Source organism: Nerophis ophidion, linkage group LG14 (genome assembly GCF_033978795.1).
Source record: "Nerophis ophidion isolate RoL-2023_Sa linkage group LG14, RoL_Noph_v1.0, whole genome shotgun sequence".
In the NCBI taxonomy this organism is placed as follows: domain Eukaryota; kingdom Metazoa; phylum Chordata; class Actinopteri; order Syngnathiformes; family Syngnathidae; genus Nerophis; species Nerophis ophidion.
Window position 1 is genome coordinate 47,191,438 of NC_084624.1, and position 26,234 is coordinate 47,217,671.

Below are 26,234 nucleotides of genomic sequence, written 5' to 3' on the forward strand. Positions count from 1 at the left end.
TTCCCATTCTTGTTTTATGTAGAGCTTCAATCTCTGTTGTCGTATTTTACGCTTCATAATGCGCCACACATTTTCCATGGGAGACAGGTCTGGACTGCAGGCGGGCCAGGAAAGTACCCGCACTCTTTTTTTACGAAGCCACGCTGTTGTAACACGTGCTGAATGTGGCTTGGCATTGTCTTGCTGAAATAAGCAGGGGCGTCCATGAAAAAGACGGCGCTTAGATGGCAGCATATGTTGTTCCAAAACCTGTATGTACCTTTCAGCATTAATGGTGCCTTCACAGATGTGTAAGTTACCCATGCCTTGGGCACTAATGCACCCCCATACCATCACAGATGCTGGCTTTTCAACTTTGCGTCCATAACAGTCTGGATGGTTCGCTTCCCCTTTGGTCCGGATGACACAATGTCGAATATTTCCCCAAAAAATTTGAAATGTGGACTCGTCAGAACACTTTTCTATTTTGCATCAGTCCATCTTAGATGATCTCGGGCCCAGAGAAGCCTGTGGCGTTTCTGGATGTTGTTGATAAATGGTTTTCGCTTTGTATAGTAGAGCTTTAACTTGCACTAACAGATGTAGCGACGAGCAGTATTTAGTGACAGTGGTTTTCTGAAGTGTTCCTGAGCGCATGTGATGATATCCTTTAGGGATTGATGTCAGTTTTTGATACAGTGCCGTCTGAGGGATTGAAGGTCACGGTCATTCAATGTTGGTTTCCGGCCATGCCGCTTACGTGGAGTGATTTCTCAAGATTCTCTGAACCTTTTCATGATATTATGGACCGTTTATGTTGACATCCCTAAATTTCTTGCAATTGCACTTTGAGAAACATTGTTCTTAAACTGTTTGCTCACGCAGTTGTGGACAAAGGGGTGTACCTCGCCCCATCCTTTCTTGTGAAAGACTGAGCATTTTTTGGGAAGCTGTTTTTATACCCAATCATGGCACCCACCTGTTCCCAATTAGCCTGCACACCTGTGGGATGTTCCAAATAAGTGTTTGATGAGCATTCCTCTACTTTATCAGTGTTTATTGCCACCTTTCCCAACTTCTTTGTCATGTGTAGCTGGCATCAAATTCTAAAGTTAATGATTTGCAAAAAAAAAAAAGTTTATCAGTTTGAACATCAAATATGTTGTCTTTGTAGCATATTCAACTGAATATGGGTTGAAAATGATTTGCAAATCATTGTATTGCGTTTATATTTACATCTAACACAATTTCCTAACTCATATGGAAACGGGGTTTGTACTATGGTCATCTAATTAGTTACTATGGTAATGTAGAGTCACAGCAGCTCAGACTAGGCACCAAGCAGTGTGGGTGGGTAGTGTTTCCACAGACACTGATGGAGATTTTCGCAACAAAGTTCTAAAGTTTAGTGATTTATCAGCAATATCAGATTGTAGACGGGTTTATTTTGTACCCTTTGCGTTCATATTTCACTGTTTGTTGCATTTTTTATAAATGGTTAATTTATATAGGCTAGTAAGGTAAAGTGTTGTACCTGACAAGTTTCGGCTACCTTGCTTCTGCAGCCTTGTCTGTGACGTTATATGGATTGTACCATCCGGATGGCGGCGTCCCCTGGTATAACACGCACAGACAACCTCACACTAACATCACGTGACACCTCTGATGAAGGCTGCAGAAGCAAGGTAGCCGAAACTTGTCAGGTAACACACTACCTTACTATCCTATATAAATCAACCATTTATAAATACACGTCAGTAGGCTAAATGAACCTCAACATATTGTTGCGTTTCCCTTGATTGTAAAATGTTTCGATCGAAAGGGGGTGTTATGTTCATATTTTGTCAATATTCAGCGTTTTAACCTTCATAGAAAAATGTATAATTATGTTTTTTAAGGTGGTCTGTCATAACGTTTTTTAGCATTCAATCACACATTATTGTGAGGTTTTGTATTAGTGTTCATAAAAATAGATATAACGGCCCCCACACACATTTTTTTTTCTAAATGTGGCACCCGAGTCAAAATAATTGCCCAGGCCTGTTTTAGTTCATCCCAGTGGTGTTTATGGACTACAGTCGCACCTCGCTACATCACGCTTTGAGTCTGCAGCTTGTAGGGGTGTAACGGTACGTGTATTCGTATTGAACCGTTTCGGTACAGGGGTTTCGATCCGGTTCGGAGGTGTATCGAACGAGTTTTGACACGGACATATTAAGTAGCGTACTGCACGTTGTGTAAACAATGCTCACCGAGGCTCAACACACGGCATGCTAGCAGCGACCGGGCTACGATAGACTGACCATACCTCCACTTTTCAGCGGATATGTCCTCTTTTGCGGGGCTGTCCGGGTGGAGTTTCTTAAATGCCTCAAATGTCCGGCATTTAAAGTTAGGGTTGCGTGTATTTTCAATGAACGTTCAGGGTTAAGAAGGGGTTAAAAACCAAACAAATTGTGCAAGCAGCTGCATTCGTGAGGGAGGGGCAGAGACAGAGAGAGTGAGAGAGTTATGATAAACGCGCATGCGTCGCCAGGCTCTGCTTTTTACCCATATATTTATCAGATTTGATTTTTTCATTATCTATAGCTGGGGTGCCCACAGTTAATGTTTTAAAGGCCCACGGTAATAATACTATTAAAAGTGAAATAAAAAAGCTTAAAAGGGCAAATGTAATTTAGAAAAAGTTGCAATGTTGACTAATAAAACAAAGCTGTTATTTTTTTTTTAAACTGTCAAAACATATTGAATCAAAATCATTGTTATTAAGAATTATTGACCTATCCAAGGTTCCCATTACTTCACATCAAATATTCCACTAAGAAAAATATTTTTGGAGTTGCAAATTTGGTAAATAAATACCCCAAAAATGTATATTTTGTTGTTTTCTTACTGTACCGAAAATGCACTGAACCGTGACCTCTAAATTGAGGTACGTACCGAACCAAAATTTTTGTGTACCGTTACACCCCTAGCAGCTTGGTTTTAAAGCATATTCTATTTATTTTTGGCCTAAACTAAGCATTTTCAAGCATACAAATGGCTAAATGAACTACAAGTGGCCAAGAGATCACGGTTCTAAAAGTCAGTACAGTAAGTCTTAAGTCTATTATAATGTATTAAATGAGTGTAAAGGCCTAATTTTTTAAATCTGTTTAGAGGGCTGTAGACAGGATTGTATGCTATAGCTATGAAAATATTCATCCATCCATCGAATTTAGTTGGTGCCTATCTCAGCTACATTTGGGCGGAAGGCGGTGTACACCCTGGACAAGTCGCCACCTCATCGCAATGCCAACACCGATAGACGGACAACATTCAAACGCTAGGGACCATTTAGTGTTGCCAATCAACTTATCCCCAGGTGCATGTCTTTGTTTAATTTATGGTTAATCCCCACTCAGGCCGGGAACCAATCAACAGACTGTATTGTGAATCCTCCCTATAAAGGACATAAAACATTTGAAACTAAAATGTTTAAACCAATAGAATAATTGCGACCAGGACAAGAAGCAGGATCAAGAGTACTGTATTTTTTTTTATTGCACAAATATTTGAACATATTTCCAACTGAACCAGTAGTTATGTTGTAATGGACTGCGTTGCGTGGTGGTTGTAGGGAAAAAAGATTGACCAAATAACTTTAGTTTGCTTTCCACAAGAACCATTTAACGCTTAATACTGTAATAAAACAGTCAAAGGAGGTGAAAAGGTGCATCAAGTTATTTTTCTTAAAAGTGTTTTGTCTTTGTATCGAATATAAACCTCTGCGACCAATCAAACTGATTTTGACATCTTATTTTTGCTTTTTAGAATTAAACAGCATCTTTTAATCCTTTTTATTTTTATTTTTTTACAGTTTTCATATTTATATTATGTACAATTAAATTTAAACTACATAACTGGAGTTCTCGAAAAACGAGAAAAAAAAGCTTGTCTTCATCGCTCTCACACAACAAAGAACGGGCGAGCACACTTCTTCAAGCCCCCCCCCCTAAACAACCACCTTCCCTCTTTTGGACTAAAGATTGTGGGTGCCAGCAAACCGCATGATTTGGTTCTAATTCTGCAGAGGAACAAAACCAATGAACAAAAAAAAAAAAAAGCTCCACGATTAAGAATGGGTTTCCTGTCCAGGATAGAGGGATGAGAAGGAAGGGCAACTGGAAGCAACAAAATAAGACTTCCTTCCTTCCGAGTCTCGTCAGAAAGGCTCAAGTGCAACAAAAAGATGCAAAAATCAGCACCTAGCCCACAAAAAAAAGCAACAACAAAAAATCACTTTGCACATTTGTGCTGAACTACAAGATCCCTGATTCAACGTGCTTCAATTGTGGGGTGGGCGTGGCCCAAAAAAAAGGTGTATGATCAAGAAGGGGCGGGTCTACGTGCTGGTGTAGGGTACAAGAGGTCGTTTCAGGTCGGAAAGAAAAGGGGGATTTCACTATGGCGCTGCACCTCTCGCTATGTCTGAAATGTGTACGTGCCAGAAGAAGAAAAAAAAAAACGCCAGTGAGAAGCAGGTATCATCATACATGTTTGCGGCCTTTTTGGACGACAAATTTGGAGACTGGTTCTCCCTCCCTGGGCAGCAGAAGGCTGCGTGTGTGTGTGTGTGTGTGTGTGTGTGTGTGTGTGTGTTAATACAAGGGCAATAAAGTGTGTGTGTGTAGATGCATCGTCACTCCATTGCAAAGCATGTAATTCCATATTTCCATTTTTGGGGAGCTACATGTTTTCCCACAGGACAGTGACCGTGGATTGGGGTTCAGGACGACATGCACTGTACGTGATCCTGACCCCCCTCCTCTTCGTCCGAACTGTCCGGCGAGCTCCAGGACTCGTCGGTGTCGGCGTCGGCGCCCTCGCGGCGGGTCTGGTCACAATATTAGGTACAATCAGATCCAAATTCAAGCGTTGGCATAATACAAAGGTTCTTATGTTTGTGTATGGATGAAAGTTTGATCATGTGGTTGTTTTATTGTAGTTACCCTGGGGGGCCGCCTGTTCCTCATGTGCCTCATGAGGAACCACAGCAGCTGCGTGTCGTACTGATCGCCGTGCCGCACGCTGTCCTCATCACGCTCCCGCTTGTTCTTCTTCATCACCTTCAGGTGCGTTAAAAAGACATACCGTTTATTGTGGTCTGCTTAAAGGCCTACTGAAATGAGATTTTCTTATTTACACGGGGATAGCAGGTCCATTCTATGTGTCATACTTCATCATTTCGCCATATTGACATATTTTTGCTAAAAGGATTTAGTAGAGAACATCCACGATAAAGTTCGCAACTTTTGGTCGCTAATAAAAAAGCCTTGCCTGTACCGGAAGTAGCAGACGATGTGCGTGTGATGTCACGGGTTGTGGCGCTCCTCACATCTGAACATTGTTTACAATCATGGCCACCAGCAGCGAGAGCGATTCGGACCGAGAAAGCGACGATTTCCCCATTAATTTGAGCGAAGATGAAAGATTTGTGGATGAGGAAAGTGACAGTGAAGGATTAGAAAAAAGAAGAAAAAAAAGACAAGGGCAGTGGGAGCGATTCAGATGTTATTAGACACATTTACTAGGATAATTCTGGAAAATCCCTTCTCTGCTAATTGTGTTACTAGGGTTTTAGTGAGACTATATGGTGGTACCTGAAAGTCGGAGGGGTGTGGCGACCGCCAGTGTCTCCGAGAGAGGCCCAGTTTCTTGACGAGGCAAGGTAGTCGGGCTGAGATTTTTTTTCCCCCCACCACGGTGTAAGCATCCGACGGTCGGTAGGAGGAGGCAAGAGAGTCCACAGCTGCAGGAGGAACGACGCAAACTCTCCGCTCATGTCTACGGTAAGAGCCGAATGTAAACAAGGAAACACCGGCTGTGTTTGTGTTGCTAAAGGTGGCCAAAATACACCGCTTCCCACCTACATCTTTCTTATTTGACGTCGCCATTATTAATTGAACAAATTGCAAAAGATTCAGCAACACAGATGTCCAGAATACTGTGTAATTATGCGATTAACGCAGACCACTTATAGCTGTGATCGGTGCTGGATCAAAATGTCCGCTACAATCCGTGACGTCACGCGCACGCGTCATCATACCACGACGTTTTCAGCAGGATACTTTGTGCGAAATTTAAATTACAATTTAGTAAACTAAAAAGGCCGTATTGGCATGTGTTGCAATGTTAATATTTCATCATTGATATATAAACTATCAGACTGCGTGGTCGCTAGTAGTGGCTTTCAGTAGGCCTTTGAAAGTGACAATTAGAAATGGGTCGCTTACCTCTTTGAGGCCCTTCAGTCCAGTGGGGGTCTCGGCGGTAGGCGCCCATAGTTTGATGTCGTGATCCAGGCCGCTGGTGGCCATTCCAGGCAGGTGGGGATGAGGCTCCAAGCAGTTCACCTATGCCACATGAGTACATAAGTTACCTTCAAACCCTTGTGGAATCATTTTAGGTCCCCTTTTTTTGCAGCGATGTGCTGTCATAAGTGCTCTTTTAACAGTAACATGTCACTAGAGCAGTGGTTCTCAACCTTTTTTCAGTGATGTACCCCCTGTGAACATTTTTTTTTTAATTCAAGTACCCCCTAATCAGAGCAAAGCATTTTGGGTTGAAAAAAAGAGATAAAGAAGTAAAATACAGCACTATGTCATCAGTTTCTGATTTATTAAATTGTATAACAGTGCGAAATATTGTTTATTTGTAGTGGTCTTTCTTGAACTATTTGGAAAAAAAGATATGAAAATAGCTAAAAACTTGTTGAAAAATAAACAAGCGATTCAATTATAAATAAAGATTTCTCCACATAGAAGTAATCAACTTAAAGTGCCCTCTTTGGGGATTGTAATAGAGATCCATCTGGATTCATCAACTTAATTCTAAATATTTCTCCACAAAAAAATAAATCTTTAACATCAATATTTATGGAAAATGTCCACAAAAAATCTAGCTGTCAACACTGAATATTGCATTGTTGCATTTCTTTTCAGTTTATGAACTTACATTCATATTTTGTTGATTATTCAATAAATATATTTATAAAGGATTTTGGAATTGTTGTTATTTTAAAAAAATATATTTTTAAAAAATCTCACATACCCCTTAGCATACCTTCAAGTACCCCCATTTGAGAACCACTGCACTAAGAAGAGCCTTTTTAGTAGCAACACACAAGAACTTAACTCTTTTGCTCGCTTTTGAAGTAGAGGCTTTTCATGACATTGACATCCTTCCGGACACGATATAGCTTCAAACCCGCCACTGGCTAGATAATAAATGTATACGCCCACCAATTTGCATAAAAAAAAAAGCATGCTTTGCTAAAACTTTGAAAGACGCATTTTTTTTTTCTACAAATCCCAAAACCAGTAAAGCTGCCACGTTGTGTAAATGGTAAATAAAAACAGAATACAATGATTTGGTAATTCTTTTCAACTTATATTTAATTGAATAGACCGCAAAGACAAGATATTTAATGTTCAAACTGAAAAACTAATTTTTTTTTTTGTTGCAAATGATTATTAACCTAAAATGTAATGGCAGCAACACATTGTAAAAAAAGTTGGCACTGGGGCATTTTTACCACTGTGTTACATGGCCTTTCCTTTTAACAACACTCAGTAAACATTTGGGAACTGAGGAGACACATTTTTGAAGCTTTTCAGGTGGAATTATTTCCCGTTCTTGCTTGATGTATAGTTTTAGTTGTTTTAGGCTTCATAATACGCCACACATTTTCAATGGGACTACATGCAAACCAGTCTAGTACCTGCACTCTTTTACTATGAAGTCATGCTGTTTTAACACGTGGCTTGGCATTGTCTTACTGAAATAAGCAGGGGCATCCATAACATTGCCTGGATGACAATATATGTTGCTCCAAAACCTGTATGTACCTTTCAGCATTAATGGTGCCTTCACAGATGTGTAAGTTACCCATGCCTTGGGCACTAATACATCCCCATACCATCAAAAATGCTGGCTTATGAACTTTGCACCTATGGTTCTTTTCCTCTTTGTTTTGGAAGACAATACGTACACAGTTTCCAAAAACAATTTGAAATGTGGACTCGTCAGACCACAGAACACTTTCCTACTTTCCATCAGTCCATCTTAGATGAGCTCGGGCCCAGCGAAGCTGGCAGCGTTTCTGGGTGTTGTTGATAAATGGCTTTCGCTTTGCATAGTAGAGTTTTAAATTGCACTTACAGATTTAGCGGCGGACTGTAGTTACATGCTTATTACATTGTTTGATGCATCCAGCAGGGCATCACAACCTGTTAACTCCACAACTGTATATATCGGTTGATATCGGGATATCGGCAAAAAAGCCATTGTCGGACATTTCTACGATAGTTGTCCAATTTTTGTTTCAGAAATGAAAATACTAAAAAATGGCTTGAAATTAGTATTTTGATTTGCATTTAAGAATTGGAAATAGATAAAAAGGAATGTACACGGACCGTTTTTCATAGTAGGACCCCCTTAAAAATGATTTTGGAGGTATGCCACCTATTTGTCAGTCGGTTACAGATGTAGGATTTGTAAGTTTGAGCATTATTTTTTTTCCTCAGTAATTAAGCTAACCTAACATGATGTAGCTGTTAAAATGCACTGTTAGCATGTAGCTCACATGCTAGTGTGGCTGACAATGTTTATGTTGTTGTAATGTGACATGACATCTGTTATGTGGGATGAGTGCAGTTACAGTGTGTATGTTAAAAGTGGGTAAGTGCACTTCTTAGAGAATTACAGCTCATTTGCATTAAAGCCACACACGCACACACAAAACGGCGTGATCCCTGTAAAGCAGAGATGTCTGATAATGGGTTTTTTGCCCATATCCGATATTGTCCAACTCTTAATTACCGATATCAACCGATACCGATATATACAGTCGTGGAATTAACACATTATTATGCCTAATTTTGTTGGATGCATTATACAATGTAACAAGGTTTTCCAAAATAAATCAACCCAAGTTATGGGAAAAAATGCCAACTGCCATATTTATTATTAAAGTCACAAAGTGCATTATTATTTATTTTTTTACATACCTCAAAACAGCAGCTTGGAATTTGGGATATGCTCTCCCTGAGAGAGCATGCTGAGGTTGAGGTGGGCGGGTGTATATTGTAGCGTCCCGGAATAGTTAGTGCTGCAAGGGGTTCTGGGCATTTGTTCTGTTGTGTTTTTGTGTTACGGTGCGGATGTTCTCCCGAAATGTGTTTGTCATTCTTGTTAGGTGTGGGTTCACAGTGTGGCGCATATTTGTAACAGTGTTAAAGTTGTCTATACGGCCACCCTCAGTGTGACCTGTGTGGCTGTTGACCAAGTATGCGTGGCATTTATTTGTGTGTGTGTGTGAGATAAGTCGTAGATATTATGTGATTGGGTCGGCACGCAAAGGCAGTGCCTTTAAGGTTTATTGGTGCTTTTTACTTCTCCCTATGTCCGTGTACCTACGGGTTTTAAAAAGTCATACATTTTACTTTTTGAAACAGATACCGATAATTTCCGATATCACATTTTAAAGCATTTATCGGCCGATTATATCGACAGGCTGATATTATCGGACATCTCTACTGTAAAGCTTACTAAAAGTACTTTTAAACAATTACAGGAAAATTACATTTGAATTATTGACACAGGTGCTACTCACCACACCCCCGATGTCCCCCTCCATGAATTGGACGATGCGAGCTGAATGTTTGTCCCACAGGTAGATGTGTCCGCAGTCGCTCCCGCTGACCACAAACTCGCTGCTTGGCCCGTAGAAGTTGACGCCCTTCACTGCCAGAAAGACGTGAAGGAGTTTCTCTCGATGGTCTAAAAGTCAACGGGGCTTGTCCCACCTGTGGCGTTGTTGCGGTGTCCCTTAAATCTCCGGCAGTAGTCTGCGCCGTCGCTGTGGTTGGAGTCGAACAGGTAGATGTCCTCATCGTTGTAACTGGCCAGCAGCTCTGCACGCACGCGGCAGATTTGAAACATTTTCAAGCCGTCAAAACTTTCCTTGTTTGAATTGTGCGCACCTGAGCCGTCGTGGCTGTACACCAGACAGGTGATGTTTGTTTTGGACTCGCTCGACACCAGGTGGGAAGGGCAGAACTTTTTCAGCACGCCATTATTGTCGTTCTCGTTGATCTTCCTCTGGTCGTAAATCCTACAGAGCCAGTAATAACACCAACATGAAGTCTCGAGCCATCATCATCATCATGATCATGATGCATACCTGACATATTGGTCCCTCCCGCCCACAGCAAATTGGTGCGTCTTGGCTGGGTTGACAAAGATGGTGTAGAGGCCCACCTTTTTGTCACCCTCCTTCACCACCACCAGCTTACTGCCACACAAAGCAATAAAAAACACCCTGTCAGCAAAAACATCTTTCATAATAGCAGATATGGACAAAAGTGTTTGGACATAAGGTCATCGGGCCTATACTGCTACTGATACCACGGATACCAGTGCTACTGTTACTCATACCTGCCAACCTTGAGACCTCCGAATTCAGGAGCTGGGGGGCAGGGTTGGGTTAGCGGGGGTGTGTGTGTGTGTGTGTATATATATATATATATATATATATTAGGGGTATGGGAAAAAAATCGATTCGAATTTGAATCGCGATTCTCATGTTGCGTGATTCAGAATCGATTCTCATTTTTAAAAATATCAAATTTTTTTTATCAATCCAACAAAACAATACACAGCTATAGCATAACAATGCAATCCAATTCCAAAACCAAACCTAACCCAGCAACACTCAGAACTGCAATAAACAGAGCAATTGAAAGGAGACACAAACACGACACAGAACAAATACTATCAACTGCTTAGTAACTGTTTAAAGGGGAACATTATCAGCAGACCTATGCAAGTGTCAATATATACCTTGATGGTGCAGAAAAAAGACCATCTATTTTTTTAACCGATTTCCGAACTCTAAATGGGTGAATTTTGGCAAATTAAACGCCTTTCTGTTTATCGCGCTGGAGGCGATGACGTCAGAATGTGACGTCGCCGAGGTAACACAGCCGCCATTTTCATTTTCAACACATTACAAACACCGGGTCACAGCTCTGTTATTTTCTGTTTTTTTGTCTATTTTTTGGAACCTTGGAGACATCATGCCTCGACGGTGTGTTGTCGGAGGGTGTAACAACACTAACAGGGAGGGATTCAAGTTGCACCACTGGCCCGAAGATGCCAAAGTGTCTGCCGCCAGACCCCCATTGAATGTGCCAGAGTGTCCCCACATTTTACCGGCGATGCTAAGGCAGACATGGCACAGAGATGTATGGATAACCTGCAGATGCATTTGCAACTATAGTCAATGAAATCACAAAGGTGAGTTTTGTTGATGTTGACTGCCAGCTAATCGATGCTAACATGCTACGCTAATCGATGCTAACTTGCTATTTACCGTAAGGTGCTAAAGCAGACATGGTACAGAGATGTATGGATATCCTGTAGATGCATTTGCAACTATATTACGTTTCCTTCCAATCTCATTTAATGCGAAAAAAACACTTACCAATCGACGAATTTAAGTTGCTCCAGTGTCAAAAGATGCGAAAGTCCTGATCGTTTGGTCCGCACATTTTACCGGCGATGCTAACGCAGCTATTCGGCCATGCTATGACTATGAATTCGCTCAATAGCTTCAGTTTCTTCTTCAATACTTTCATACACCAACCATCTGTTTTAATACATGCGTAATCTGTTGAATCGCTTAAGTCGCTGAAATCCGAGTTTGAATCCGAGCTAATGTCGCTATATCTTGCTGTGGTATTCCCATTGTTTGTTTACGTTGGCAGCACTGTGTGACGTCACAACAGTGTCTTCGCAGAGAGCGAAAATAAGGCACTTTAAAGCTTTATTTAGGGATATTCCGAGACCGGTAAATTTTTTTTAAAAACTTCAAAAAATAGAACAAGCCACTGGGAACTGATTTTTATTGTTTTTAACCCTTTTGAAATTGTGATAATGTTCCCCTTTAATAAATACAGTTTTGCTAAATTGACTTAGTTGTGATTTCCCTCTCTGCATGAAAGTTTAAAAGTAGCATATATGAATGCAGTATGAAGAAGAATGTTTGAATGTAGACACATAGAGTCATCATACTGCTGTGATTATATGCATCAAGTGTTAATACAAGGCTAAGGCAAAGTATGGAGATATATATCGTGTATCGTGACATGGCCTAAAAATATCGAGATATTAAAAAAAGGTCATATCGCCCAGCCCTAACTGGTGCATACGGTGTCGTCATAATCGGACATATTGCAGTGAGCCGGGTGTTTGCTCATTACACCAGACGGCAGTATCGCATTTGGCTTTGAGCTAAAATGTGTTAAACGAAATGTAACAAAATTTGCGCTCACTTGGCGGGCCGGTCGAGCCTTAGGTCAATTCCAAACACCACGGCGTCTTCTCCCGCTGATAGGAAGGAGCAGGGAGAGTCAGGCTCAAGGGCCAGCTGGAATAAAACAAGACAACGGTGAGAAACGTCATAGTGCGAAATGGCGTGTAAGACACTCACCTTGTGCGCGGCGCCTTTGTGCTGCGCCACTCTCTTGGTGTTCTTGCAGCGCTGTGTTGCTGAGAGTTCGGCCACCCGGATCTGACCGTCTCGGGCGCACATGGCCAAGGTGGAGTCACCGCTGTGGGGCAGGAACTTAGCCTGTGGGTGCATAGTGACACACCCAAACACCTCATCAGCAATATAGTCAAAGCCACAACACTGAATAGTGGTAAGTGGATGGAATGAGGTTCATCAAGCTTGCATGTTTGCACACTCCTGTCCAGTACGTTAAAACTGCTTTTCTTGTTCATATTGTTCCACAACAATCTGTGGGCTGACCTTTGAATGTGAAGCATTTAGTCAGGCTTCCCTGCCTTTTATTTTAATGTTTGGGTGAAATAGTTAATAATGTATTCTAATGATCAAATATTCAAGTATTTCCTGTTATCTATTAAAGTCTTTCTATAATTAATAGTTGTACTTTTGGCCGAAAAATAAACACCTGAACTAAAGAATAAAACACTCACAAAATGTGGAGATAATGTCATTTTCTTTTGACATAAGAACACGTCAAGTTAAACCAATTGAAGTTGCCAATGATAGTCACATTTGATACGATCTTGTGTTATTTACCATTATTATATTATTATGATTTGTGTTCACGGTGGAAGAGGGGTTAGTGCGTCTGCCTCACAATACGAAGGTCCTGCAGTCCTGGGTTCAATCCCAGGCTCGGGATCTTTCTGTGTGGAGTTTGCATGTTCTCCCCGTGAATGCGTGGGTACTCCGGCTTCCTCCCACCTCCAAAGACATGCACCTGGGGATAGGTTGATTGGCAACACTAAATTGGCCCGTGTGAGAATGTGAGTGTGAATGTTGTCTGTCTATCTGTGTTGGTCCTGTGATGGAGGCGGCGACTTGTCCAGGGTGTACCCCGCCTTCCGCCCGATTGTAGCTAAGATAGACGCCAGCGCCCCCCGAGACCGCAAAAGGGAATAAGCAGTAGGAAATGGATGGATGGATTTGTGTTTCCTACAGAACTGCAATCTATTTGTGTCGGTGTGGGCCAAGATGATGTCATTGTCTGAGTTGCATAAATGGCTATAACACATGCTTTTTTAAAAGGCTAAAAAAAACCTTATAAATATATTCAAAAGGCAAATCGATGTGTTATTTTGAGTTATTAGGGGATGCACAATATTTTTTTTCAAGCCTATACAAATAACTTCCTGCTTCTTAAGACTGATACTGATGATTGAGTATTTATTTTTTTTACATTTAACTGTAATTCGTGCCTACCTTTCTTTGTGGCAGCTTCTTTAGCAGCGGGCGTTGTTGTAGGTTTTCAAAACACCGTAGTAGCGAACAAAGTTGATGTTCTGATGCGCAATGTTTTACCCTCCCTGCGGATTGTTTGCAGAACATTTGGTGCAAATAGCATGTGTAAAGTCCTCCTCTGAAACTAAAGAAGTTCCACCCGATTGACGCCATGGTTGTTTACAATTAACTCAGGAGAAGTTTATTTCCCCCACCCTAACCTACCTATAGCCCAGTATGAGTAATCCCGCCTCATTGGAGCATTTTTTAAACTTGTTATCATAGATAAATGATAAATGGGTTGTACTTGTATAGCGCTTTTCTACCTTCAAGGTACTCAAAGCGCTTTGACACTACTTCCACATTTACCCATTCACACACACATTCACACACTGATGGAGGGAGCTGCCATGCAAGGCGCCAACCAGCACCCATCAGGAGCAAGGGTGAAGTGTCTTGCTCAGGACACAACGGACGTGACGAGGTTGGTTCTAGGTGGGATTTGAACCACTGACCCTCGGTTTGCGCACGGCCACTCTTCCACTGCGCCACGCCGTCCATAGCTGTTTTTTATATAACCAGATGTATCGGTGTAATGTCATAATTCGTCACATTGGCCCGATAAATACCGTTCCAATTAGAGATGTCAAATAACGGCTTTTTTGCCGATATCCGATATTCCGATATCGTCCAACTCTTGATTACCGATTCCAATATAAACCGATACATACAGTTGTGGAATTAACACATTATCATGCCTGATTTTGTTGTGATGCCCCGCTGGATCCATTAAACAATGTAAAAAGGTTTTCCAAAAATAAATCAACTCAAGTTATGGAAAAAAAATCCAACATGGCACTGCCATATTTATTATTGAAGTCACAAAGTGCATAATTTTTTTAACATGCCTCAAAACAGCAGCTTGGAATTTGGGACATGCTCTCCCTCAGAGAGCATGAGGAGGTTGAAGTGGGGGATAGGGAGTAGCGGGGGTGTATATTGTAGCGTCCTGGAAGAGTTAGTGCAGAAAGGGGTTCTGGGTACTGGTTGTGTTGTGTTACGGTGCGGATGTTCTCCTGAAATGTGTTTTGTCATTCTTGTTTGGCGTGGGTTCACAGTGTGGCGCATATTACAGTGTTAAAGTTCTTTATACGGCCACCCTCAGTATGACCTGTATGACTGTTGACCAAGTATGCGTGGCATTCACTTGTGAGTGAAAAGCAGTATACATTATTTAATTTAGCCGGCACACTAAGGCAGTGCCTGTAAGGTTCATTGGCACTCTGTACTTCTCCCTACGTCCGTGTACCACTGCATACAGCTGTGTTTTAGACAGTCATACATTTTACTTTTTGAAACAGATACAAATAATTTTGAAACCGAAACCGATAATTTCTGATATTTCATTTTAAATCATTTATCATCCGATAATATCGGCAGTCCGATATCATCGGACATCCCTAATTTTATTTATAGAGCAATTTCACACAACTCAAACACACTTAACCGGGTAAAAAATAAACAAATACGAGTGTACAGAATAGCAAATATGTCAGTAGAAAATAATATCAAAAAGTTAAGGAAACACAAAAACAATATTGTAATCTTTTTCTTGTTACATTATAACTAACCATAAAAAAAAAAACGGCCATATTTTGGACACCTCATGTGTAATGGAAAATGTATCAATAAAGACAAGAAAAGCACAGACTTCCACAAAGCCTTAAAAAGTGGCCACTGGTTTGTTATCCCATTCCCGACGTTTCCTGAAAGTAGATGGAAGTTTGCCGATAACCTTTCAAGTTATCTATGGCGGAATGAAATACACTTGTGTTAAACCTCTTGTCAGTTTATGCTATCTTTGTCTCTGTGGGTGGAGGCGGGGGTTGCTTGCATACACACAAAATAGCTGAGGCTTGTCATGTAACAGTAAGGTAACGTATTAAAAATGATCCGCATCAACCTAACTATTATGATAATAGACAAAACAACTGCAAATACAATACATAATGTTTTATGTATTGTTAATTAATAATATTTCTTTTTTTTGCAGATGATGTGGTCCTGATGGCTTCATCTGGCCAGGATCCTCACTCCATGGTTCTCGCCCGGAACAGGGTGGAGGGCCATCTCCGGGTCGGGGAGGAGATCTTGCTCCAAGTGGACGAGCTCAAGTATCTTGGAGTCTTGTTCACGAGTGAGGGAAGAGTGGATCGTGAGATCAACAGGCGGATCGGTGCGGCGTCTTCAGTAATGTGGACGCTGTATGGATCAGTTGTGGTGAAGAAGGAGCTGAGCCGGAAGGCAAAGCTCTCAATTTACCGGTCGATCTACGTTCCCATCCTCACCTATGGTCATGAGCTTTGGGTTATGACTGAAATGACAAGATCACGGGTACAAGTGGCCAAAATGAGTTTCCTCCGCCAGGTGGTGGGTTTCTCCCTTAGAGATAGGGTGAGAAGCTCTGCCATCCGGGAGGAACTCAAAGTAAAGCCGCTGCTCCTCCACATCGAGAGGAACCAGATGAGGTGGTTCGGGCATCTGGTCAGGATGCCACCCGAACGCCTCCCTAGGGAGGTGTTTAGGGCACGTCCAGCCGGTAGGAGGCCACGGGGAAGACCCAGGACACGTTGGAAAGACTATGTCTCCCGGCTGTCCTGGGAACGCCTCGGGATCCCCCGGGAAGACCTGGACGAAGTGGCTGGGGAGAGGGAAGTCTGGGCTTCCCTGTTTAGGCTGCTTCCCCCGCGACCCGACCTCGGATAAACGGAAGAAGATGGATGCAAGAATGGATAATTAATTAATAACGGCCCAAGTGAATTTGTGGCAGGCCGCGACAAATGGGAGTCACAGTGAGTTCTTTTTCAACATTACGACTTCTTCAAGTGGAAATATATCAGTTCATGTTTGTATTAGTGCACTGCATGTTCCAAAAGGAAAACGTTCTGATTATGATGGTTTCATTTTAATTGCAGCAGCTTTAAATATTGGCTTGCTTTTGAGACATTGACTGCAGAGAACATCTCTCACCTGAAAGACGTTGCTTTTGTGTCCGCTGTCGAACTCCAGCTCGGCGCGCCTGATGGCCCAGTCCCAGATGACCACTCTGAGGTCATCACTGCCGGACGCGAGGCGCGTGCCCGACAGGTTGAAGTGCAGCGTGTTGACGCACCCCGAGTGCCTCTCCAGCCGGCCCTGCAACTCCAGCCTCTGCACCAAGCCGCGGGCACCGCACACCCGCCTCACGAACTGCTGCGCCTCCCGGCCGATCTCCCTGGAGCGTAGCGACGGGATGGCGCGCCACACGGGCCCGCGCAGGTCTTTCAGCTCGGCGCCAAGCCACGCCTCTATCGCCTCGTTGTCATCCTCCTCCTCCTCGTCTTCTTCTTCGTCTTTCTGCTCGTCTTCTTCGTCCTCATCCGAGCTGGAGGAGGAGTTGTTGTTGTTGCTTCCGCTACAAGGTCTGTTCCTCTTCCGGGCGGCCCGTCTCCCGCCTTCCTTCTCCTTCGACCCGTCTCGTCCGTCTCCTTCGCTCTCTCGCTGGCCGTCCTCGGTCAGCGAGTAGAGACCGCTGCCGTCCATGCTGTCTGTGTCTTCTTCATCGTCCTCCACCTCGGTGTCTTGGTTTGCCTTCAGCTCACTTTTCCCCGGCACTTTCTTCTTGTCTCCCGATGCTTCTCCTGTGTCTTTTTAGGGTACACCAACAATACGACAGTAAGGTGTTAATGCTGCATCTAAGAAAATGGATTCAAGAGTTCCGATGTGTGAATCTTCCCAGTGACAAACACGCACTACAGTGAGTCTTTTAACTTTGTTCTTTAATCATTCTTGCTTCTACAATGTTGTAGTAAACACTTCCCTGCATAATAGTAAGCCCGACTTCAAGGTCTATGGTTATCACCACACTTTTACTTATTTAATTTTTTTTGTCCTGTCCAGCTACTCGGGCTAATCATATAGTTCAGTGGGGGTATTTGAAGGTATGCCAAGGGGTACGTAAGATTTTTTTTAAATAACTAAAAATAGCAACAATTCAAAAATCATTTATAAATATATTCATTGAATAATACTTCAACAAAATATGAATGTAAGTTCATAAACTGTGAAAAAAAATACAACAATGCAATATTCAGTCTTGACAGCTAGATTTTTTGTGGATATGTTCCATAAATATTGATGTTAAAGATTTCTTTTTTTGTGAAGAAATGTTTAGAATTAAGTTGATGAATCCAGATGGATCTCTATTACAATCCCCAAAGAGGGCACTTTAAGTTGATGATTACTTCCATGTGTAGAAATCTTTATTTATAATTGAATCACATGTTTATTTTTCAACAAGTTTTTAGTTATTATTATACATTCTTTTCCAAATAGTTCAAGAAAGACCACTACAAATATTTTGCACTGTTTTACAATTTAATAAATCAGAAACTGATGACATAGTGCTGTATTTAACTTCTTCTGTTTTTCTCAACCAAAAATGCTTTGCTCTGATTAGGAGGTACTTGAATTAAAAACATGTTTCCAGGGGGTACATCACTGAAAAAAGGTTGAGAACCACTGATATAGTTGATATAGATGCCCATATCGGCTGTACAAATGTACTTTACAAAAGAAAGGTGTGGGATACTTCTCTTGTTGCCTCATTTGTATTTGACTTTATTATATTATTATTTGGTGCAGCCGGGCCGGAGTAGAAGGGGAGGAAGACAGAGGGGGAAATTGTGGGGACAAAGAGGATTACTGTACAAATGTACTTTACAAAAAAAGGTGTGAGATACTTCTCTTGATGCCTTATTTGTATTTGACTTTATTAAATGCCATCCATCCATTTTCTACCGCTTATTCCCTTTCGGGGTTGCGGGGGGCGCTGGCGCCTATCTCAGCTACAATCGGGTGGAAGGCGGGGTACACCCTGGACAAGTCCCCCCCTCATCGCAGGGCCAACACAGATAGACAGACAACATTCACACTCACATTCACACACTAGGGCCAATTTAGTGTTCCCAATCAACCTATCCCCAGGTGCATGTCTTTGGAGGTGGGAGGAAGCCGGAGTACCCAGAGGGAACCCACGCATTCACGGGGAGAACATGCAAACTCCACACAGAAAGATCCCGAGCCTGGGATTGAACCCAGGACTGCAGGACCTTCGTATTGTGAGGCAGACGCACTAACCCCTCTGCCACGTACATGTACAAGAAACGAGGATAAGGGATAAAACAAGAGACAACAACAATAACAATAGAACAACATCACCAAATAGGATATGTACAAATATGATGGTAAAAGTGATAGCAAAGCATCAATAAATGGATTCATATTATTATTTGGCGCAGACAAAGGGAGAAATTGCGGGGACAACTAGGGGATAAGAGAGAGACAACAACAGAACAACATCAGGAAATAGGACATGTACAAGAAACGAGGATAAGGGATAAAACAAGAGACAACAACAATAACAATAGAACAACATCACCAAATAGAATATATACAAATATGATGGTAAAAGTGATAGCAAAGCATCAATCAATCCATCCATCTTTACTTATATAGCCCTAAATCACGAGTGTCACAAAGGGCTGCACAAGCCTCAACATTAGTGAAATACCGAAATGACAAAAAGCATTATTACCTTATTTTTCGGATTATAAATCGCTCCCGAGTATAAGTCGCACCGGCAGATAATGCATAATAAAGAAGGAAAAAAACATATATACGTCACACTGGAGTATAAGTCGCATTTTTGGGGGAAATGTATTAGATAAAATCCAACACCAAGAATAGACATTTGAAAGGCAATTCAAAATAAAGAATAGTGAACAACAGGCTGAATAAGTGTACGTTATATGAGGCATAAATAACCAACTGAGAAGGTGCCTGCTATGTTAACATAACATATTATGGTAAGTCATTCAAATAACTATAACATATAGAACATGCTATACCTTTACCAAACTGTCACTCCTAATCCATAAATCCCATGAAATCTTCTTCCTCGATGTCGCTTCTAAACTCCGCCGACTCCAAAGGTATGCGCGGCTTACTCTTGTCGTTTCCTGCTGCATATTTCACTACGTCCAGCTTGTAATCTGCAGTACATGATTTCCTTTTCGGTGACATTTTTGTTCAGCCCTTCTCAGTATTTATAAGTTGCCGCCAACTTTGAAATTATCCATTTTAATAGCTACGGCAGTAGCATATAGCAGTTAGCATCCCATGACCCACAATGCACTTCTGCCATGACCCTCCCCCGCCGAATTCTTATTGGTTGACGTGTGTGTGAGACGATTGCTGACATTTTCTTTGTCTCTTCTGCGAATGAGATACATAATATTATTTAATATTTTACAGTAATGTGTAAATAATTTCACATAAGTCGCTCCGGAGTATATGAAAAAAACTGCAACTTATAAACCGAAAAATACGGTGCACTACACAGAGCAATACAAATACCAATAGAAATAGCATTATTGATAACGAATAATAACAATAATTACCTCTATTATCAACAATACAAATATTTAATGATAACTTGAAATACAAAGAAAAGCAGATAAATAGAGGGGCAGAAAGGGAAGCCAACTATAGTAACCTTGTACATTGTTATAGTAACAATAGGTTAAGCTTTGTCAGTGTGCCACGTGTTACCTGGTTTCCCATAGGGCAACAACGCTAATGTTGGATGAATCGAGATCATAGCATGCGTGTCTTCTACTTAAATGACGAGTCCTTCGGCCACAAAAATATGTGAGATTTTGTGCTATTTTAACCTAGAATTTGCAAACATAACCTTTAAAGGCCTACTGAAATGAGATTCTCTTATTTAAACGGGGATAGCAGGTCCATTCTATGTGTCATACTTGATCATTTTGCGATATTGCCATATTTTTTGCTGAAAGGATTTAGTAGAGAACATCGACGATAAAGTTCACAACTTTTGGTCGCAAATAAAAAAGCCTTGCCTGTACCGGAAGTAGCAGACGATGTGCGCGTGACGTCACGGGTTGTGGAGCTCCTCACATCTGAACATTGTTTAAAATCATGGCCACCAGCAGCGAGAGCGATTCGGACCGAGAAAGCGACGATTTCTCCATTAATTTCAGCGAGGATGAAAGATTCGTGGATGAGGATAGTGAGAGTGAAGGACTTGGAAAAAAAAAGACGAGGGCAGTGGGAGCGATTCAGATGTTATTAGACACATTTATTAGGATAATTCTGGAAAATCCCTTATCTGCTTATTGTTTTACTAGTGTTTTAATGAGATTATATGGTCGTACCTGAAAGTCGTAGGGGTGTGGTGACCGCCAGTGTTTCTGAGGGAAACCATGTTTCCCGACGAGGCGAAGCGAAGGCAGCCGTTCGGCCCGGGCTGAGCTTTTTCCCCCTCTCCTCCAAGGTGGAAGCATCCCACGTTCAGGGGTGGCTGGTCGGAGGAGGCAAGAGAGTCCACAGCTGCCTCTTTGACAGGTGCACGAAGAACGACGCAAGCTCCGTTCATGTCTACGGTAAGAGCCGACTTATTACCACCATTTTCTCACCGAAAATGTGGTAGGGAACCATGTTCGCTTGACCGCTCTGTTCCATAGTAAAGCTTCACGTCATCTTTCGGGAATATAAACAGGAAACACCGGCTGTGTTTGTGTTGCTGAGGGCAACCGCAAAGATAATCACTTAAACACTAGTAACACAAGAAGCAGATAAGGGATTTTCCAGAATTATCCTAGTATATGTGTCTAATAATAACAAATAATAATAATAAAGGATTAAATTTATATCGTGCTTTTCTATTGTTAGAGACTCAAAGCGCTCACAGAGAAGTGGGAACCCATCATTCATTCACACCTGGTGGTGGTAAGCTACATCTGTAGACTGACGGAAGCGTGGCTGCCAGTTTGCGCCTACGGCCCCTCCGACCGCCACCTATCATTCATTCATCATTCATTCACCAGTGTGAGCGGCACCGGGGGCAAGGGAGAAGTGTCCTGCCCAATGACACAACGGCAGCGATTTGGATGTTAATAGATGGGAAGCGAACCTGCAACCCTCAGGTTTCTGGTATGGCCGCTCTACCCACTACGCCATCTGAATCGCTCCCACTGCAATCACCTTTTTTTTTTTTTTTTTTACTTTTTTTTCCCTAGTCCTTTACTCTAAATTTCCTCATCCACGAATCTTTCATCCTCGCTCAAATAATGGGGGAATTGTCGCTTTCTTGGTCCGAATCGCTCTCGCTGCTGCTGGCTATGATTATAAACAATGTTCAGATGTGAGGAGCTCCACAACCCGTGACGTCGCGCGCACATCGTCTGCTACTTCCAGTACAGGCAAGGCTTTTTTATTAGCGACCAAAAGTTGCCAACTTTTATTGTGGATGTTCTCTACTAAGAAAATATGGCAATATGGCGAAATGATCAAGTATGACACATAGAATGGACCTGCTATCCCCGTTTAAATAAGAACATCTCATTTCAGTAGGCCTTTAAGATTTCGTCATTGATATATAAACTATCAGACTGCGTGGTCGCTAGTAGTGGCTTTCATGGGCCTTTAACCTTGCCGCTCTACCGTGTTTCCGACCTTCCTTGTTGCAAATTCTATCACCAATGCCCACCCAGCACCTGTAAAAAGATGGTAAAATAATTTCCACGGTACCTTTTTTGCTTTTGCAAGCGCCCTCTTCCTTTTGGTCTTCCTCCTCTCCAGAAGCCCCTAAGGGAAGAAAAAAAAAACACACACCTATCAGAATAAAGACCCCCTAAAAATAAACCGATTGCTGTTACCGTTGAGCGATTTGGCTTTGCCATCGTTTTCCGCCATCAATGAAGTCTCGGTGTGTCGCTACCAAGGTGAGTCTGTCACACACACAAAAGGTGATTTATAGACATTTGCACAAACTGAAACTGAAAGTGGTCAACTCTAAAAGTTAACATTGTTCAGTTTTTGTTTATGGACAGAATTTCTAGGCGCAGTCAAGGCGTTGAGGGGTTCCGGTTTGGTGGCCGCGGGATTAGGTCTCTGCTTTTTGCAGATGATGGCTTCATCTATCCGGGATCTTCACCTCTCACTGGATCTGTTCGCAGCAGAGTGTGAAGCGACCGGAATGAGAATCAGCACCTCCAAGTCTGAGTCCATGGAAAAGGGAGTGCCATCTCCAGGTTGGGGAGGAGACCCTGCCCCAAGTGGAGGAGTTAAAGTACCTAGGAGTCTTGTTCACAAGTGAGGGAAGAGTGGATCGTGAGATTGACAGGCGGATCGGTGCGGCGTCTTCAGTAATGCGGACGCTGTATCGATCCGTTGTGGTGAAGAAGGAGCTGAGCCGGAAGGCAAAACTCTCAATTTATCAATCAATCAATGTTTGTTTATATAGCCCTAAATCACAAGTGTCTCAAAAGGCTGCACAAACCACAACGACATCCTCGGTAGGGCCCACATAAGGGCAAGGAAAAACTCACCCCAGTGGGACGTCGACCATGATGACTATGAGAAACCTTGGAGAGGACCACATATGTGGGCAACCCCCCCGCCCCTAAAGGGGACCAAAAGCAATGGATGTCGAGTGGATCTAACATGATATTGTGAAAGTCCAATCCATAGTGGATCTAAAGTAACCGTGAGAATCAAGTCCAAAGTGAATCCAATATAGTCGCGAGAGTCCCATCCAAAGTGGAGCCAGCAGGAAACCATCCCAAGCGGAGGCGGATCAGCAGCGCAGAGATGTCCCCAACCGATACACAGGCGAGCGGTCCATCCTAGGTCCCGATTTTGGACAGCCAATTTACCGGTCGATCTACGTTCCCACACTCACCTATGGTCACGAGCTTTGGGTCATGGAAGGACAAGATCACGGGTACAAGTGGCCCAAATGAGTTTCCTCCGCCGGGTGGCGGGTCTCTCCCTTAGAGATAGGGTGAGAAGCTCTGCCATCCGAGAGGAACTCAAAGTAAAGCCGCTGCTCCTCCACATCGAGAAAAGCCAGAAGAGGTGGTTCTGGTATCTGGTCAGGATGCCACCCGAACACCTCCAACCAGTAGGAGGCCACGAGGAAGACCCAGGACACGGTGGGAAGACTATCTCTCCCGGCTGGCCTGGGAACGCCTCGCGATCCCCCGGGAAGAGCTGGCTGGGGAGAGGGAAGTCAGGGCTTCCCTGCTTAGGCTGCTGCCCCCGCGACCCAGCCTCGGACAAGTGGAAGAAAATGGATGGATGTTTCGTTTTGCATTTAAGACTGGCATGTTAGGTCAGCTGGCCACCATGCTGAATGCAGACTACACCTAGAGACGCTTTGTGACGGCATAACTAAAACAACTCGGTTCCAAACTGACGTGCAGGCCTGACGAAATGGCCCACTTTTGTTTTGTTGAGTCGTGCACTTGTCTACCTACTCAGCACAGCAGAGTAACAGCACAATGGTGTGATACCGACATGATGATACCGTGACAAGATCGCATGTGCAAGGTTAACAAATATCAACAGCTGTCACTCGTTGTTGTTAAACACCTGTTCGGTAGCTCCGCTGCAGGCTAGCGCGGCTAACAGGCTAGCTCGCCTCGCAGGCCCGACGCTCCGCACTTCTTATAGCTGAGTCCTAATCTGGTTTTTTTTTTGTTTTTTTGCGGCTTCGCTTTCGTCACCGCTTGCTAGCAAAACGCCTCTCTAGCGGGCAGGCTGTGACAAAAAGAGGCGAAGACGCCACATTGTTGACGGCCAGCATAAGCTTCCCCGCGGCGAGAAGAAGAAGAAACAAGGTTGCTTCTTCTGTTTATGTTTTGACCCAACTGAGCCGCCGCTTCCTTTTTTGGTCACGTTTCCGGTGACGTAGTGACGCCAGTTTTTTTGTTTTTTCAAACCCAGAAGTAGCAGCGCAGAATATATTAAAATACTTAACTGTCTTTTTTTAGTCTATATTCCATACCGTTACACTGACCACATTGTCACAATTTAATGAGATTGTTTACAAACGGAACTACAATTGAGCTTCTGTTTAGTGTGCCCTAAGCTTCTGGTGACGTCATAGTGTTGCTCTCAACTCCGGAAGTAGTAATTTAAGTTATTTTTCTTTTGGTCCTCTTCTCTTATTTTCTCTATTATTGATTAAAATATAAAGAGTTACAAATATTGAACAAAATTAAGGTATTGCTGCTTTAATTGACGTCATTAGTTGTGCTCAATATCGGAAGTGGTACATCCATCCATCCATTTCCTACCGCTTGACTCTTTTGGGGTTGCGAGAGCTTATCTCAGCTGCATTCGGGCGGAAGGCGGTGTACACCCTGGACAAGTCGCCACCTCATCACAGCGCCATCACATAGACAGACAAATTTCACACAGGAAGTGGTGCATCTATCCATCCATTTTCTACTGCTTGTCCCCTTTGGGGTAGCGAGAGCTTATCTCAGCTGCTTTCGGGCAGAAGGCAGAGTACACCCTGGACAAGTCGTCACCTCCATCACAGGGCCAACACAGATAGACAGACAACATTCACACAGGAAGTGGTACATCCATCCCTCCTTTTCTAACGCTTGTCCCTTTTGGGGTCGCGAGAGCTTATCTCAGCTGCATTCGGGCGGAAGGCGGAGTACACCCTGGACAAGTCGCCACCTTATCACAGGACCAACACAGATAGACAACATTCACACAGGAAGTGGTACATCCATCCATCCATTTTCTACCACTTGTCCCTTTTGTGGTCGCGGTGGGTCGCTGGAGCTTATCTCAGCTGCATTCGGGCGGAATGCGGATGAACACCCTGGACAAGTCGCCACCTCATCACAGGACCAACACAGATAGACAGACAACATTCACACAAGAAGTGGTACATCCATCCATCCATTTCCTACCGCTTGTCTCTTTTGGGGTCACGAGAGCTTATCTCAGCTGCATTCGGGCGGAATGCGGATGAACACCCTGGACAAGTCGCCACCTCATCACAGGACCAACACAAATAGACAGACAACATTCACACAGGAAGTGGTACATCCATCCATCCATTTCCTACCGCTTGTCTCTTTTGGGGTCGCGAGAGCTTATCTCAGCTGCATTCGGGCGGAAGGCGGTGTACACCCTGGACAAGTCGCCACCTCATCACAGCGCCATCACATAGACAGACAAATTTCACACAGGAAGTGGTGCATCTATCCATCCATTTTCTACTGCTTGTCCCCTTTGGGGTAGCGAGAGCTTATCTCAGCTGCTTTCGGGCAGAAGGCAGAGTACACCCTGGACAAGTCGTCACCTCCATCACAGGGCCAACACAGATAGACAGACAACATTCACACAGGAAGTGGTACATCCATCCCTCCTTTTCTAACGCTTGTCCCTTTTGGGGTCGCGAGAGCTTATCTCAGCTGCATTCGGGCGGAAGGCGGAGTACACCCTGGACAAGTCGCCACCTTATCACAGGACCAACACAGATAGACAA

The 26,234-nt window shown here is 43.0% G+C and overlaps 1 protein-coding gene across 1 annotated transcript; it reads right to left on the reverse strand.

The window, feature by feature from the left end:
• Nucleotides 1–3,497: 3,497 nt before the first annotated feature.
• dcaf8 (DDB1 and CUL4 associated factor 8) lies at nt 3,498–24,610 on the reverse strand. Its single transcript, XM_061920893.1, has 13 exons — nt 24,314–24,610; nt 22,597–22,668; nt 22,469–22,525; nt 16,844–17,499; nt 12,515–12,655; nt 12,357–12,451; nt 10,205–10,315; nt 10,005–10,135; nt 9,828–9,935; nt 9,635–9,765; nt 6,255–6,374; nt 4,971–5,087; nt 3,498–4,855 (listed from the first exon to the last, which is right to left on the reverse strand). The coding sequence occupies exons 2-13, from the start codon at nt 22,631–22,633 to the stop codon at nt 4,748–4,750; spliced, it is 1,812 nt and encodes a 603-aa protein (XP_061776877.1). The 5' UTR covers nt 22,634–22,668; nt 24,314–24,610; the 3' UTR covers nt 3,498–4,747.
• Between the last annotated feature and the right edge of the window lie 1,624 nt (nt 24,611–26,234).

What these genes read in the sequence shown, in the direction of transcription:
- dcaf8 (XM_061920893.1), bottom strand. Translation starts at nt 22,633, where the DNA reads ATGGCGGAAAACGATGGCAAAGCCAAATCGCTCAACG. An exon ending in GTACAGCCACGACGGCTCAG is followed by an intron (nt 9,936 to 10,004) that starts GTGCGCACAATT and finishes GCGTGCGTGCAG; the next exon opens with AGCTGCTGGCCAGTTACAAC. An exon ending in ACACCGCAACAACGCCACAG is followed by an intron (nt 9,766 to 9,827) that starts GTGGGACAAGCC and finishes TCTTTCTGGCAG; the next exon opens with TGAAGGGCGTCAACTTCTAC.